The sequence below is a fragment of the Narcine bancroftii genome, chromosome 10 (genome assembly GCF_036971445.1).
Source record: "Narcine bancroftii isolate sNarBan1 chromosome 10, sNarBan1.hap1, whole genome shotgun sequence".
Taxonomy (NCBI): Eukaryota; Metazoa; Chordata; class Chondrichthyes; order Torpediniformes; family Narcinidae; genus Narcine; species Narcine bancroftii.
Window position 1 is genome coordinate 47962114 of NC_091478.1, and position 16625 is coordinate 47978738.

General features: G+C 40.9%; 1 protein-coding gene and 1 long non-coding RNA gene across 3 annotated transcripts in view; one reads left to right on the plus strand and one right to left on the minus strand.

Moving 5' to 3' along the window:
- hnrnph3 (heterogeneous nuclear ribonucleoprotein H3 (2H9)) overlaps positions 1-716 on the minus strand; it is a 16879-nt gene extending 16163 nt beyond the window's left edge. Inside the window, exon 1 of one of the 2 annotated variants that reach the window (XM_069900869.1) lies at positions 598-716. In XM_069900869.1, the coding sequence (XP_069756970.1) occupies positions 598-613 (16 nt within the window). In that variant the 5' untranslated portion in view covers positions 614-716. The remainder of the gene's footprint in view (positions 1-597) is intronic. The other variant, XM_069900868.1, reaches the window with a different exon arrangement.
- On the plus strand, positions 197-14004 carry LOC138744539 (uncharacterized). The gene is made up of 3 exons (XR_011345617.1): positions 197-290; positions 1294-1376; positions 12625-14004. It is a non-coding gene; the product is annotated as an uncharacterized lncRNA (long non-coding RNA).
- The last annotated feature ends 2621 nt before the right edge of the window (positions 14005-16625 follow it).

Genomic DNA, 16625 nt, shown 5'->3' on the forward strand with positions numbered 1-16625 from the left:
GCCGGAGGACCGAGCGGGAGGGGGGGCGCTAGCGGGCCGGAGGACCGGGCGGGAGAGGGGGGCGCTAGCGGGCCGGAGGACAGGGCGGGAGAGGGGGGCGCTAGCGGGCCGGAGGACCGGGCGGGAGAGGGGGGCGCTAGCGGGCCGGAGGACCGGGCGGGAGGGGGGGGGGGGGCGCTAGCGGGCCGGAGGACCGGGCCGGAGGGGGGGCGCTGCGGGCCGGAGGACCGGACCACCACGATGTTTTTCCGCATCGAATGGCCGCCAAATTAATTCTTTTGGGTAAAAGGGTAAAAACACCCCGAAGCCTTAGAATTCCCGACCACGTCGCCTCCACCCGCACCCCCACCCCACCCCGTCGCGGCGCCGCTCCCCAAGGCGGGAGAAACATGAAACAATCCCCATCCTAGTTGCGGCCACCATCTTGGGCCGGAGCCAGCGGAGCCGCACCGAGCGCCCAGACGCGGGATGCTTGCCCGCCGCCCATCGCCGCCCCCCCACCTTACACGCGGCCGGGCAGCAGGACGAGACGGGCCGAGGTCCCTCATGCGTGTCTGGGCCCGGGACTCGTGCCGCGCCACCTTCTGCTCCATTTACCCTCTTCCTGCGCCATGGTGCCGCGCTGCTCTTGTTCCTGTTCGGACTCCAGCCTTCTGCCGATTGCACACAAAGACTATGGCGTCGTATACTCTGCTCAAAATGGCGCTGACTGCTAACGCGCGCGCATCTCCTCACTCTCGCGACGGCCCGAGTCTAACAGCCAATCACCAGCCGCCTTCTGCCTCGCCGGTCCCGCCCCGCGAGACCGGGCAACCGCTTGCCAATCATCGCTCAACTCTTCGTCTGATAGGTTCCGCTCTTTGAAACCTGCCAATCACCGGTCGAATTCCTCCTGATAGGTTCCGCTCCGGGATACCTGTCAATTACCGGCCGGCTCTCCGCCTGATAGGTCCCGCCTCGCGTGACCGGGACAACTGCCTGCTAATCACCAGCCGGCTCTCAGTCCTTTGCAACATTCACCTCCGCCCCTTGCATCCTGTCACCTTGCACTTCGTGCACCACTTCTTAGCCCATGCGACGTTGTATTAGCAAAGGAGCAGACTATACTCATCAGCGCCAAAATACACAGGCAATTCCTTTTATTTGAAATTGCAGTTGCTGAAAATCTAAAACAAAAGTAGAAATCGCTGGGAAGTTTAAAAAGGTTATCATGTCAAAGCAGGCAACGGAATCAAATATGTTGTTTCCCTCGCACCCGCTGAATATTTGCACCATTTCCCACTTTTATTCCAGAAACCCATCATTGGGCTGAATGCAATCACTCACTGAACCTCCGCAGCTCTTGACTGAACCATTGCCTCTACGAGAACAGAACGGTAAATGTACAGAAAACGTAATGAGGAACTTTTAGAATTACCTGTTCAGTGGAATAATCAAGGCTGAGAGATTACAATAATCCTAATGTAAAAGCTCCCCCTCCATCTCTTTACCTCTCTGTGGGGGGAGGAGGAGGATTGTTGGGGGGGGTGTCAAACCGATGACAGTTCAGTGAGGTGTCACCTCAGGTAATTAAGATGAGGCCACCTTTCCTTACTAGTTCACTCATGCCCAGAAGATCTTGAAGATAAATACCCAACAGTCACAAGCACTGAAACACAAAGATGCTGGAGAAACACAGCAGGACACGCTGCATTGGAAGTAAAGGGTAACTAAAGGTTCGGGCCTGGGCTCTCCGTCTGGTGTACATTTTACCCTTTTCATCCTGTGGATGATGTGTGTTTCTCTAGTACATTTATGTACTGCACTCGACCCCAGCATCTGCAGACCTTCTTGTATAACAGCCATGAGCAGCTTCATCTTTCATCTAGCACATAGATTCTCAAGGTGGGCCGTTCGCCCCGTCACTGGGGCATGGAAATATTTTAGTGGGACTTGGGAATATTTTGGGAAATAATTAAAAAGTTAGTTTGAAAAAGTAAACTCGTTACGTTGGTGTGAAGGATGTGACTTGGCAACCCTGTCAGTCCAAATCAAATAACCACATGACAATTACAGTACGGAAACAGGCCATATCGGCCCTTCTAGTTGGCACCGATTCATGTGAAACTCCACTAGTTCCATCCACCCACTCCCTTGCCCATAACCCTCTAACCCCCTATCATCCATGTACTCATCTTCTTCTTCTTTTCTTTCTTTGGCTTGGCTTCGCGGACGAAGATTTATGGAGGGGGTAAATGTCCACGTCAGCTGCAGGCTCGTTTGTGGCTGACAAGTCCGATGCGGGACAGGCAGACACGGTTGCAGCGGTTGCAGGGGAAAATTGGTTGGTTAGGGTTGGGTGTTGGATTTTTCCTCCTTTGCCTTTTGTCAGTGAGGTGGGCTCTGCCCGCCAAACTGTGAGGCGCCAACATGCACGGTTTGAGGCGATATCAGCCCACTGGCGGTGGTCAATGTGGCAGGCACCAAGAGATTTCTTTAGGCAGTCCTTGTACCTTTTCTTTGGTGCACCTCTGTCACGGTGGCCAGTGGAGAGCTCGCCATATAACACGATCTTGGGAAGGCGATGGTCCTCCATTCTGGAGACATGACCCACCCAGCGCAGCTGGATCTTCAGCAGCGTGGACTCGATGCTGTCGACCTCTGCCATCTCGAGTACTTCGACGTTAGGGATGAAAGCGCTCCAATGAATGTTGAGGATGGAGCGGAGACAACGCTGGTGGAAGCGTTCTAGGAGCCGTAGGTGATGCCGGTAGAGGACCCATGATTCGGAGCCAAACAGGAGTGTGGGTATGACAAAGGCTCTGTATACGCTTATCTTTGTGAGGTTTTTCAGTTGGTTGTTTTTCCAGACTCTTTTGTGTAGTCTTCCAAAGGCCTCCTTTTAAATGACAGAATTGGCACTGCCGCAACTACCTCTTCCGGAAAGTCATTCTACTCAGCCAACACTCTCTGAGTGAAGAAGCTTCCTCTTATGTTACTTCTAAAGTTTTGCCCCCTAACCCTTAACTTATGACCCCTTGTTCCTATCTCCCCTACCCTCAGGGGAAAGAGCCTATTCACATCTACTCTATCTATTCCTTTCATAATTTTAAATACCTCTATCAAATTCCCTCTCAACCTTCTAAAGTCCAATGAATAAAGTCCCAATCTATGCATTATTTCTCCGTATTCAAGATTCTGCAATCCAGGCAACATTTTAGTAAATCTCTGCACCCTCTCTACCTAATTTACATCGTTCCTATAATTTGGAGACCAGAACTGCACACAATATTCCAAACGTGGCCTCACCAATTCTTTAAACAGTCTCAACATCAACTCCCAGCTCCGATATTCTCTGCTATAATTTATAAAGGCCAGCATACCAAAAGCCTTCTTCACCAAGTTATCTACATGGGAATCCACCTTCAAGGAACACTGAACCGTTATTCCAACATCCCTCTATTCTTTTGCATTCCTCAATGCCCTCTCCTTCACTACATACATCCTATTTTGGATATTTTTCCCAAAATGAAGCACCTCTCACTTACTGATATTAAACTCCATCTGCCACCTTTCAGCCCACTCTTCCAAGCAGTCCAAATCCTTCTGCAGTCCACGAAAACCCTCCTCACTATCCACAAATACCTCTATTTTTATATTGTCCGCATATTTACTCACCCAATTTACCACCCCATCACCCAAATCATTAATGTAAATGACGAACAACAAAGGACCCAGCACCGATCCCTGAGGCACACCACTCGTCACCGGCCTCCATCCTGACAGACAGTTGTCCACTATGTCTCTCTGGTGCCTATCTTCGCACCACTGTTGAACCCATCTGTCTATCTGCCTGAACCTTCCTCACCAACCTTTCAGGCAGAATCCTATCGAAAGCCTTACTGAAATCCAAATAGACCACATCTACTGCTCTATCTTCATCAACCTTTCTAGTCATTTCTTCAAAATATTCAACAGGATTTGTCAAACATAACTTTCCCCTCACACAGCTCCCTTGAACATTTGTCCCTGCCTTTTATCCTAACAGGAACATAAAGATTCTGCACCCTCAAAATCTCACCTTTAAATGCTCTCCAATTTTCCTCTACCTTCTTCCCAGAAAAAAAAAAATCAGCCCAAACTATTCCCTGCAAATCCCTTCAAATCTGGCTTTCCCCCACTCAAAGACCTTCATCATTGGACCAGACCTATCCCTTTCCATAATTAAGTTGAAACTAATGGTATCATGATCACTGAATCTGAAGAACTCCCCAACACACACCTCTGTCACCTGCCCTATTTCATTTCCCAACGGTAGATCTAATACTGCTCCCTCTCAAGTGAGTACCTCAAGGTATTGCTGCACAAAGCAATCCTGCACACATTTTACAAATTCTAAACCATCCAGCCCTCTCACTGTCTATGTCTCCCAATTTATATTAGGAAAATTAAAATCCCCTTGTGCTAATTGCACATATCAGCTATTTCCTTGCAAATTTGCTCCTCTATCTTTCACTCCCCACTAGGTGGTCTATAATACATCCCTATAATTATAACCTCACTTTTCTATTTTTTAATTCCACCCACACTGCCTCCCTTGACAAGCCCTCCAATTTATCCCGCCTCAGCACTGCTATATCTTCCCTGACAAGCAATGCCACACCCCCTCCCCTTACCCCTCCAATTCTATCACACCTAAAGCAGCGAAATCCCAGAATATTTAGCTGCCAGTCACATCTCTTCTGCAACCATGTCTCACTAATCGTCACCACGTCATACTGCCAAGTGTCTATCCATACCTTCAGCTTGTCCACTTCCTTTCAACACTCCTTGCGTTGAAGTAAATGCATTTCAGAGATTTCCCGGATCTTACCTTCTGCCTATCCCCCTCTCTATCCACACTATTATTTGTTACCATCATCCCTCCCCATCATATCATCTATCCCTTTCTTCTTTGAACAACTGCTGTTCCACCTCCAAATTTTGTCTATAAGCCATTTCTCTTCACCAACAAAACCTCTCTCTGCAATCCTCCCTTACATGGACCCCTTCCCCCAACCATACTAATTTAAAGCCCCCTTGGTAGTCCTGGCAAATGCCCCCACCAGGATCCTGGTCCTTCTGGGATTCAGATGTAACCCATCCGTTCAGTACAGGTCCCACCTCGCCCAAAATAGGTCCCAGTGATCCAAGAACTCGAATCCCTGCCCCTTACCCCACCCCTTTAGCCACACATTCATCCTCCACCTGATACTATTCTTGCCCTCACTATCACGTGGCACAGGAAGTAATACAGAGATCACTACCTTTATTGTCTTTCTTCTGAGCTCCCTACTTAACTCCCATATTCATTTTTTAGGATTACTTCCTCCTTCCTCCCAATGTCATTGGTACCAACATGTACCATGACCCCCTAGCTCATTACGCTCCCCTTTCAGGATTTCTCGGAGACTCGTAGTTACATCCGGATGGACCCTGGCACCAGTGAGGCAAACCACCATCCAGTTTCCTTTGTCGTATCTGCAGAATTCCCCATCTGTCCTCTTAACTATTGAATCCCCTATAACTATCACTCTCCTCCTCCTTTCCCTTCCGTTCTGGGCTACAGAGGCTACAGCCACCGCTGTCTTCCCCAGCCTGACTGTCCCCCAACCGTACTCAAGAAGGAGAACTGATTGCTGAGGACTACAGGCATAGAGACCCTCTCTTGAACCTGATCCTTCCCTTTCCCCCTCCAAACCGAAACCCACTGACTCTCCTGTGGCCCTGGTGAGACCACCTGACTATAACTCCTATCAATGATGGCCTCACTCTTCCTGACCAGAGCAGCTCCAATTCCCTGACTCGGTCCCTGAGACGCTGCAGCTCAGCACTCTGAGTGCAGAAGTGGATGTCCAGGAGGCTAGAAGACTCCAGGACCTCCCACATCTGACACTGAGAGAAGCAAACTGCTCTCACACTCATCCCATCTCTCTCCTCCTCACCTTACAAGAGAAAAAAAGATATATATGATATGTGACCGTCTTACCTTAGTCTCGATATGCTCGTCCTCAGCCTCTGCTCGCCGAAGCCTCCTGAGCCAAAGCCTCGAAGCCCCACTCCTTCACTAGGCCACTCACTCACTGGGCTTCTCCTCGTTGGCCACTCCTTATTCTTACCCTCCTTTTATTAACCCCTTTACACTCTCCAAGCTCCTCCTCCTCCGAAAATTGCCCGAGCTCCAAAGCGCGGCCTCCTTCTCCGACTCTCCTTTTGTTCTTTTGATATATATATTTTTTTTTTAATTTTTTATTTTTCACACCATAAACCACATTAACCATGATACATACTTTTTCCATTTCAAATATATACAGTGCCATTTTCTCCCCCCTCCCGTCCATTTAAAATACAAAATCTAGGATACATTAAACCAGTCAAACAATGTTGTCATTCAATAAAAATAAACAAGAAATTCCACTGAGTCAATTCTTTTCATTTCTTTCTCCTTTCGTTAATTTAGGTAGTGAATGTCCCCGGTAGGTTTTCGCTATTGTGTTTCATGTAAGGCTCCTATATTTGTTCAAATATTTCAATATTATTTCTTAAACTATATGTTATTTTTTCTAATGGAATACATTTGTTCATTTCTATATACCATTGTTGTATTTTCAAATTATCTTCCGATTTCCAGGTTGACATAATACATTTTTTTGCTACGGCTAGAGCTAACTTAACAAATCTTTTTTGTGCATCATCCAAATCAATTCCAAATTCTTTGCTTTTTATGTTACTTAGGAGGAAGATCTCTGGATTCTTTGGTATATTGTTTTCTGTAATTTTATTTAATATTTGGTTTAGATCTTCCCAAAATTTTTATACTTTCTCACATGTCCAGATTGCATGAATTGTTGTTCCCATTTCTTTTTTACATCGAAAACATCTATCAGATACTGTTGGGTCCCATTTATTTAACTTTTGAGGTGTAATGTATAGCCTGTGTATCCAGTTATATTGTATCATACATAACCTCGTATTTATTGTATTTCTCATCGTTCCAGAACATAACTTCTCCCATGTTTCCTTTTTTATCTTTATATTTAAATCTTGTTCCCATTTTTGTTTAGTTTTACCATTTGCTTCCTCATTCTCCTTTTCTTGCAGTTTAATATACATATTTGATATAAATCTTTTGATTATCATTGTATCTGTAATCACATATTCAAAGTTACTTCCCTCTGGCAAACTCAAACTGCTTCCTAATTTATCCTTCAAGTAGGATCTCAATTGGTAATATGCCAGCGCTGTATCTTGAGTTATATTGTATTTATCTTTCATTTGTTCAAAGGATAATAATCTATTTCCTGAAAAACAATTTTCTATTCTTTTAATCCCTTTTTTCTCCCATTCTCTAAAGGAAAGGTTATCTATTGTAAAAGGGAGTAACTTGTTTTGCGTCAATATTAGTTTTGGTAATTGATAATTTGCTTTATTTCTTTCAACATGAATCTTCTTCCAAATATTGAGTAGATGATGTAATACTGGAGAACTTCTATGTTGTACCAATTTTTCATCCCATTTATATAATATGTGTTCAGGTATCTTTTCCCCTATTTTATTTAATTCTAATCTAGTCCAATCTAGCTTTTCCCTTGTTTGATAAAAATCTGATAGGTACCTTAATTGTGTGGCTCTATAATAATTTTTAAAGTTTGGCAGTTGTAAGCCTCCTTGTTTATACCATTCTGTTAATTTATCTAGTGCTATCCTCAGTTTCCCACCTTTCCATAAAAATTTCCTTATTATTTTCTTTAACTCCTTGAAGAATTTCTCTGTCAGTTGTATAGGCAATGCCTGAAATAGGTATAATATCCTTGGAAAAATGTTCATTTTAATACAGTTTATCCTTCCTATTAGTGTTAGTGGTAAATCTTTCCAATGCTCTAAATTGTCCTGTAATTTTTTCATTAGTGGATAATAATTGAATTTATATAGTTGGCCGAGATTTTTATTTATTTGTATACCTAGGTATCTTATTGCTTGCATTTGCCATCTAAATGGTGATTCCTTCTTAAATTTTGAGAAATCTGCATTATTCATAGGCATTGCTTCACTTTTATTTACGTTGATCTTGTAACCCGACACTTCTCCATATTCCTTCAATTTCTTATATAATTCTTTTATTGATAGTTCTGGTTCTGTTAAGTATACTATAACATCATCCGCAAATAAACTGATTTTATATTCCTTTTCTTTTATTTTTATCCCTTTTATATTATTTTCTGTTCTTATCAATTCTGCTAGTGGTTCTATAGCTAACGTGAACAATAAAGGTGATAGTGGGCATCCCTGCCGTGTTGACATGCTTAAGTTAAATTGCTTTGATATATATCCATTTACTGTCACTTTCGCCAATGGTCCCTTATATAATGCTTTAATCCAATTAAACTGAATTTTTGCAATACTTTGAATAAATAATTCCATTCTACTCTGTCAAAGGCCTTCTCTGCGTCTAAAGCAACTGCTACTGTTGGCGCTTTACTCCCTTCTACTGCATGAATTAAGTTAATAAATTTACAAATATTGTCTGTTGTGCATCTTTTTTGAATAAATCCAGTTTGGTCTAGATTTACCATTTTCGGTACATACTCTGCTAATCTGTTTGCTAATAGTTTAGCTATTATCTTATAATCTGTGTTAAGTAAAGATATTGGTCTATATGACGCTGGTGCGAGTGGATCTTTCCCTTGCTTTAGTATTATTGTAATTATTGCTGTTTTACATGAATCTGGTAAGCTTTGTGTTTTATCAATCTGGTTGATTACTTCCAGGAGGGGAGGAATTAATAAATCTTTAAATGTTTTATAGAATTCTATTGAGAATCCATCCTCTCCTGGTGTTTTATTATTTGGTAATTTTTTTATTATCTCTTGTATTTCTACTATTCCAAATGGTTCTGTTAATTTATTTTGTTCCTCTATTTGTAGTTTTGGTATTTCAATTTTAGTTAGAAATTCATCTATTTTCCCTTCTTTCCCTTCGTTTTCAGTTTGGTATAATTGTTCATAGAATTCTCTAAAGTTTTCCTTGATCTCCTTTGGATTATATGTGATTTGTTTGTCTTTTTTCCTTGATTCCAATACCATTTTCTTAGCTTGTTCTGTCTTAAGCTGCCATGCTAGAATTTTGTGCGTTTTTTCCCCTAGTTCATAATATTTCTGTTTTGTCTTCATTATATTCTTCTCCACCCTATATGTTTGTAGTGTTTCATATTTTATTTTTTTATCTGCCAATTCTCTTCTTTTAGTTGTATCTTCCTTCATTGCTAATTCTTTTTCTATATTTACTATTTCCCTTTCCAACTGCTCTGTTTCCTGATTATAGTCCTTCTTCATCTTGGTTACATAACTTATTATTTGCCCTCTAATGAACGCTTTCATTGCATCCCATAGTATAAACTTATCTTTCACTGATTCTGTGTTTACTTCAAAATACATTTTAATTTGTCTTTCAATGAATTCTCTAAAATCCTGCCTTTTGCGTAACATGGAGTTTAATCTCCATCTATACATTCTTGGAGGGATGTCCTCTAACTTTATTGTCAATATTAAGGGTGAATGGTCCGATAATATTCTAGCTTTATATTCTGTTTTTCTTACTCTATCTTGCATACGAGCTGATAACAAAAATAGGTCTATTCTTGAGTATGTTTTATGTCTAGCCGAGTAATATGAATATTCCTTTTCCTTTGGGTGTTGTTTCCTCCATATATCCAAAAGTTGCATTTCTTCCATCGATTTAATTATAAATTTGGTTACTTTGTTCTTTCTGTTAATTTTTTTCCCAGTTTTGTCCATATTTGAATCCAAATTCAGGTTGAAATCCCCTCCTATTAATATGTTCCCTTGCGTATCTGCTAGCTTCAAAAAAATATCTTGCATAAACTTTTGATCTTCTTCGTTAGATGAATATACATTGAGTAGATTCCAAAACTCCGAATATATCTGACTTTTTATCATTACATATCTCCCTGCTGGATCTATTATTTCCTCTTCTTTTTTAATTGGCACATTTTTACTAATTAATATAGCTACTCCTCTTGCTTTTGAATTATACGACGCTGCTGTTACGTGTCCTACCCAATCTCTCTTTAATTTCTTGTGCTCCAATTCAGTTAAATGTGTTTCTTGCACAAATGCTATATCAATTTTTTCTTTTTTTCAGTAAATTTAGCAGTTTCTTCCTTTTAATTTGGTTATGTATTCCGTTAATATTTAAAGTCATATAGTTCAGCGTGGCCATTTTATACTTTGTTTATCTTCCCTTTCCGTTTCTCCATCATTACCTTTTCTTCTTATCCATTTCTGCTTTCTTGTTTTGAACATTTTATAAGACAACATTTCTAAAACATCAAACATTTTCCCTATTCTCCTATTTAAAACTTCTTTAACCCCATTCTCCCCTCCCCCTCCTGAGTTGTCCTTTATCCCTTGTCGGACAACCACATCTCCCCTCTCCATTTGGATTTGCGAATTCACTCGCAAACATCAGCTGATTTTGCAGTGACTGTAACTCCTCCCCACCCAGCCCCCCCAGAAAAGATTTCAATTTTCATATGTAACAAAGGTCACTCTTTTAATTCCCTCCTTATTCCCTCTATTCCATTTCCCTCCCTTATTAATTCTTGTCTATACTCTATATATTTTCCTCTAAATACGGATACATTCATGTATGCACACTATATATATACACACATATACCCCTTTACACACATACATATAGATCATGGTCATTTTTACTCTTATTACATGTCTTCATCTCTCTGCTTGTTTTGTAGTTGTTCTGCAAATTTCCTTGCTTCCTCTGGATCCGAGAATAGTCTGTTTTGTTGCCCTGGAATAATTATTTTAAGTACCGCTGGGTTCCTTAACATAAATTTATAACCTTTTTTCCATAAGATCGTTTTCGCTGTATTGAACTCCTTCCTCTTCTTCAGGAGTCAAAACTTATGTCTGGATAGAAAAAAATTTTTTGACCTTTATATTCCAGTGGCTTTTTGTCCTCTCTTACTTTCTTCATTGCTTTCTCCAATATATTTTCTCTTGTTGTATATCTTAAGAATTTTACTAAAATGGATCTTGGTTTTTGCTGCGGTTGTGGTTTCGGGGCTAAAGTTCTATGTGCCCTCTCTATTTCCATTTCTTCCTATAATTCTGGTCTTCCCAGGACCCTGGGGATCCAATCTTTTATAAATTCTCTCATATTCTTGCCTTCTTCATCTTCCTTAAGGCCCACTATCTTTATATTATTTCTTCTATTATAGTTTTCTATTATATCTATCTTCTGAGCTAACAGCTCCTGTGCTTCTTTAGCTTTTTTATTAGATTCTTCTAATTTCTCTTTTAAGTCTTTTACTTCCATATCTACAAATGTTTCTCGTTTTTCCATATTTTCCACTCTTTTTGCCAATTCTGATATGGCCACTTCCATTTTATTCATTCTTTCTTCTGCATTCTTAATTCTTCTTTTTATCTCATCAAATTCTTGTAATTGCCATTCTTTCACTGATTCCAAATATTCTTTAAAAAAAGCTACATCCATTGTCTTGCTTTTCTCTTCTTCTTCCACTTCTTTCTGTTCTTCTTCTTCTTCTTCCTCTGGGTTGACCATCTGTTGTTTCCTTGTTTTCTTTTTACCCTCTTCTTTCTTGTTGTCGTTATTGTCTGTGTTCTGCACCTGCTGCTGTGCTGCAGGTGTCTCTCTCAGCTGTGGAGATCAACTCCGCAGCTGTTCCCCCCTCCCGTCAGTGTGTTTTTTTTCATGCGCATCGCGCATGCGCGATGAGTCGCGGTTGCGCACTTTTACTCGGCTCTGCGAGCCATTTTTGTAGTCCCGAGCCCAGGACCTCCACTGACCTGTGGGAGCGGGCCTCTCTCTCCGCGGCGGGCCTCTTCGGACAGGTAAGGCCTTCACCTTCTTCTTCCGACGTCTTTCTTCTTCTTTTCTTCCCATTGTTTTTGGTTTTTCTTTCTTCGCTGCCATTTTCTTCACACTTTTACTTTCACTTTGTTTTGGTTTTTAAGTTTGTGCCTATGCTTTTTCTCTATCTTTTTTTAACTTTTCTGGAGAGGGCTGGAGTTCCCCTACCGGCCACTACTCCATCATGTGACTCCTCCCTGTTCTTTTGATATTTCATAAAATATGTTTTTGCTCTTCCAATGTTTCTCTGTTGTTTCTCTAATTTTAATTCTTGTTATCCTTGGTTAACATTATAATTATATTTTTTTCTGATAGGTCTTATTATCATCCATTCCAAATTATCTCAAAATTCATATCCCTTTACTTTTTCAGTTCAGTCGTGAGTGAGACCTTTATCTGTATGTATCTTGGTGCACTAGCAATTTGATGGGGAGGGGAGGGGGGATGGGGGGTACGCCCTAGGCACCAGCCTGAGGGGGTAACACCAAAATCAGAAAAAAATAGGGACCCCAGAAAGTAAGGACGAGGTGAGTGCAGTTTTGATTCAGTTTGCGAGAAAAAGTGTCAGAAGCTGGGCTAGTGTTTTTTTGGTTGGGGGTGGTGGGGTGGTGGAATCATTTGGTTCGATCATTACTTTTATTATATTTTTCAATTCTAAGACATAATAAACTATTAATTAATCTGTTTTAGGGAGCTCACACTGTTTTAAATTCAAAGTGAGCAGTCCAAGCAAGCAAAAGGTTCGTCAATATTCAATGGAGTTCTTGAAGTTTGGGTTTATTCCTGCTGAACACGATGAATGTGCACTTTTTTCCCTCTAATGCCAACAGACTTTGACAAATAAATCAATAAAAGCAGGCTGTCTTGAAGCTCATTTCATGTCAATTCGAAATTGGAATATTTTAAAATCACTGAAAGAGAAGTTTGAAAGTAGATCAAAAAAATCACTTCATTATTTGCTGCGTAAACTACAGGCCTGAATTGTACCCTATGAAATTTCTCTTCTGATAGCAAAACATGGGAAGAATCGTACGATTGGGAAGGAACTGATTAAACCCGCAATATCATTGTTTCTTAAAACAGTTCCGCAAAAGGATGACAAAGATGCAATGCCATTGAGTAATAGTACTGTCTGCCACAGAATAGATGACATGGGTCAAGATATTGAAAAACAGCTGATTGAGATGTTGAAATCACAAAGTTCTCAATACAATTGGATGAAGCTACTGTACAGCACAGTGAGGCTCTGTTATTGGCATACATGAGATATATTAATCAGGAAGAGTTTCAAGAAGAGATGTTGTTTTGCGACTCATTAGAAACAACCATGATTGCAGTTGATATCTACAGCAAGCTCAAAAATTACTTGGATGAAAATGAAATACCAAAAGGAAACATTGTATCTTGTGATGCAGATGGTGCACCAGCAATGATGGGTAAAAAAAACAGGATAATGAAGGATGAAAACCCAATCATATTGGTTGTGCATTGTGTTATCCACCAAGAAAACATCGTTGCCAAGAAAGTTTCCCCTGTTCTACACAAGATACTGCATTCTGTGATCAAGTTTATCAATGCCATCATCTAAGAAAGTGGGAAAGTTTTGGGAAGATCTAAATCAGGTATTAAATAAAATCACAAAAAGCAACATATCAAAAAAAAAACAGATCTTTCTTCTAAGTAATATAAGAAGCAAAGAACTAGGCCTCAAACAGGATGAAGCACAAAAAAGATTTATTATGATAGCATTAGCTGTAGCAAAAAAATTTATAATGTCAACCTGGAAATCAGAAGAGAGCCTGAGAGTACAGCAATGGTACATAGAAATGAATAAATGTATTCCATTGGAAGAAATAATATATAATTTAAGAAATAATATCACAATATTCGAACAAATTTGGGAACTGTACATGGAACACAACTGAGAGGGCCTACCGTGGACCTCCACCCCCTAAAATGACGGAATGAGAAGACGAAATGAACTGACCCAGTGTGTAAAAGTAGATGACACAATTTTCTTGTTTATTTTCATTGTGTGATGACATTGTTTAATGGGTTTATTGTATTGTATATGTTGAACGTTTAGTGGGTAGGGAGGGGGGTGGGAAGGAGGAAGGGAAGGGAGGAGGGAAAAGGGGAGAAAATGGCACTGTGTATATTCAAGAGGGAAATGTTTGTGTGTATTTCAGTTAATAGTGTGAAAAATTAAAAAAATTAAAAAGTGTATCAATGCCATCAAAGCTAATGCCAAATGTGAACGTCTGTTTAAGCAGTTTTGTGTCAATAAAAATGCAGAACATGTGAGATTATTGCTTCACACTGGTTGCCAAAGGGAAACTGCTTCAAAAGGTTTATGGAACTGTTTGATCTTCTCAGTAACAAATCTGAAATTAAACTCTTTATAACAAGAGATGGCAAAACTCATGTGAGTTACTTGAAGGACATTTTTGAGAAACTAAGTACATTGAACAAGCAACTCCAAGTAGCAAATGTGATGCAAAAACAAAGGTCTTTGGATTCATGACACTTCTAGAATTATGCCAAAAGAATATTTCTGCATAAATTTCATCAATTCTATTGGTTGAAAAAGTGTGAGGTAGCTAATGCTGCAACCAAAGTCATTGTTGACCATTTGAAAATGTTGATCACCTACCGACTTCAATGATAGATTTTGTGATTTAAAGGCAATGTATTCTCCCTCTTGGTTCCCTGAAGGTAGAAACTCACGTGAATAGGGTGGTGAAGAAGGCTTTTAGTATGCTGGCCTTTATCAATCATTGCATGGAATATAGGAGTTGGGAGGTGATGTTGAGATTGTATAAGACGTTGGTGCGGCCTAATTTGGAGTTCTGTGTGCAGTTCTGGTCGCCTAATTATAGGAAGGATATAAACAGAGTGGAGAGAGTGCAGAGAAGGTTTACCAGAATGTTACCTGGGTTTAAGCATCTAGAGTATAGGGAGAGATTGGACAGATTAGGTCTTTATTCTTTGGAGCATAGAAGGTTAAGAGGGGATTTGATAGAAGTATTTAAGATTATGAAAGGGATAGACAGAGTGGATGTGGATAGACTATTTCCATTAAGAGGAGGAAAGATTAAAACAAGAGGACATGAGTTAAGAATTAAGGAGCAGAGGTTTAGAGGTAACATGAGGGGGAACTTCTTTACTCAGAGAGTGGTAGCCGTGTGGAATGATCTTCCGGGAGAAATAGTGGCGGCGGAGTCAATTGTATTATTTAAGAAAAGGTTGGACAGGTATATGGATGAGAAGAAGATGGAGGGTTATGGGCATTGTGCAGGGAGGTGGGACTAGAAAGGGGTGTTTGGTTCGGTGCGGACTAGAAGGGCCTAATGGCCTGTTTCCGTGCTGTAATTGTTATGTTATGTTATGTTAACTCAGCCATTGCTGGTGAACTTATCTGAAGATCCAGTGCAATACCAAGAGGAGTTATCTGAGTTGCAACATGATGAATCTGTGAAAACTCTGTTCAAAGTGAAAGAAACCATGATGTGGCCATCTAACGAGATCGAAAAGAATTACCCAAACTCGACTATTTTAGCAAGGGAACTATTGAAAATTCTTTCATCGTCTTATTTAGGAGAATGTGGTTTCAGTGCTGTTAATGATTAGCTACAAGCTCAGAGAAACCAACTGGAAATTACAAAACGTGGAAATTTAAGATGGAAACTAACAAAATTAGTTACTCCAATCAAAAAAACCTGCAGCCAGAGTCAGGGGCAAGGTTCCCACTGAAATGATGACAATTGTGTGGGTGGAAAGAAAAGGTTTGAAAACCACTATTTTAACCGTACCTCAGTGACTCGTTATGTGCATGGTTTCAGAACTGCAAAAGAAATGGGCCAATGACAATTTTTCTCAAGCAAAATATTAAAGTAACAGTTGGGTCTAGAGCAGTGATTCTCAACCCTCCCTTTCCACCCACATCCCACCTAAAGCAATCCCTTACTAATCACTGAGCACTTATGGCATAGGGAATACTTAAATTGGCTTGTGAGTGGAAAGAAAAAGGTTGAGAACCACTGGTGTAGCACAATGCATTGTGTCACATGGGAGAAGACTGTTTCTTTGGTCAGGTCAGATGGCGGCAGGGTATGCAAACCGATGTTAATACATGTTCAGAGAGTTTCTGAATCATCCACAGAGGTGAGAGACCTCCCATAGTCCTGTGTTACGAACAAATGGAATTGGATGAAGAAAAGCCTGAGTCCTTCATTCCTCAGGAGAGTGAACAGAACCTGGATAGAGGATCCTCCACATTTGGCGAGACAACCATGAGTCCAATATCTCGGCGAGACCGTGGACAGAGACTGTCGGACTGCAGGGTTCATCCAGAGGATAACTGGCAAATTTAGGTTAAGGTAAGCAGTCACCCTCTTCATGGAGAGTCTGTGAAGGAGCCTCCATGTGGTCTGGCAGTTCCGGATGTGGTCTCATGTGAGTGAAGCACTCAAGTGCATGAGAATTTACAAATCAGGAGCTGACAAATTAACAGCAGAGAGACATACATTAAAGTTTAAGGGGTTTTAAATATAAAAAGTTGGAAAATATGTGACATGAAGAATAAGAGAAGGGTAGAGTTGTAGTAAAAAAATGAGCTGTAGGCCATCACTAGCCCCACCAGGAAGAACAGTGACCTGTCGGGTGTCACCATGGATTATGCCCACCGTACC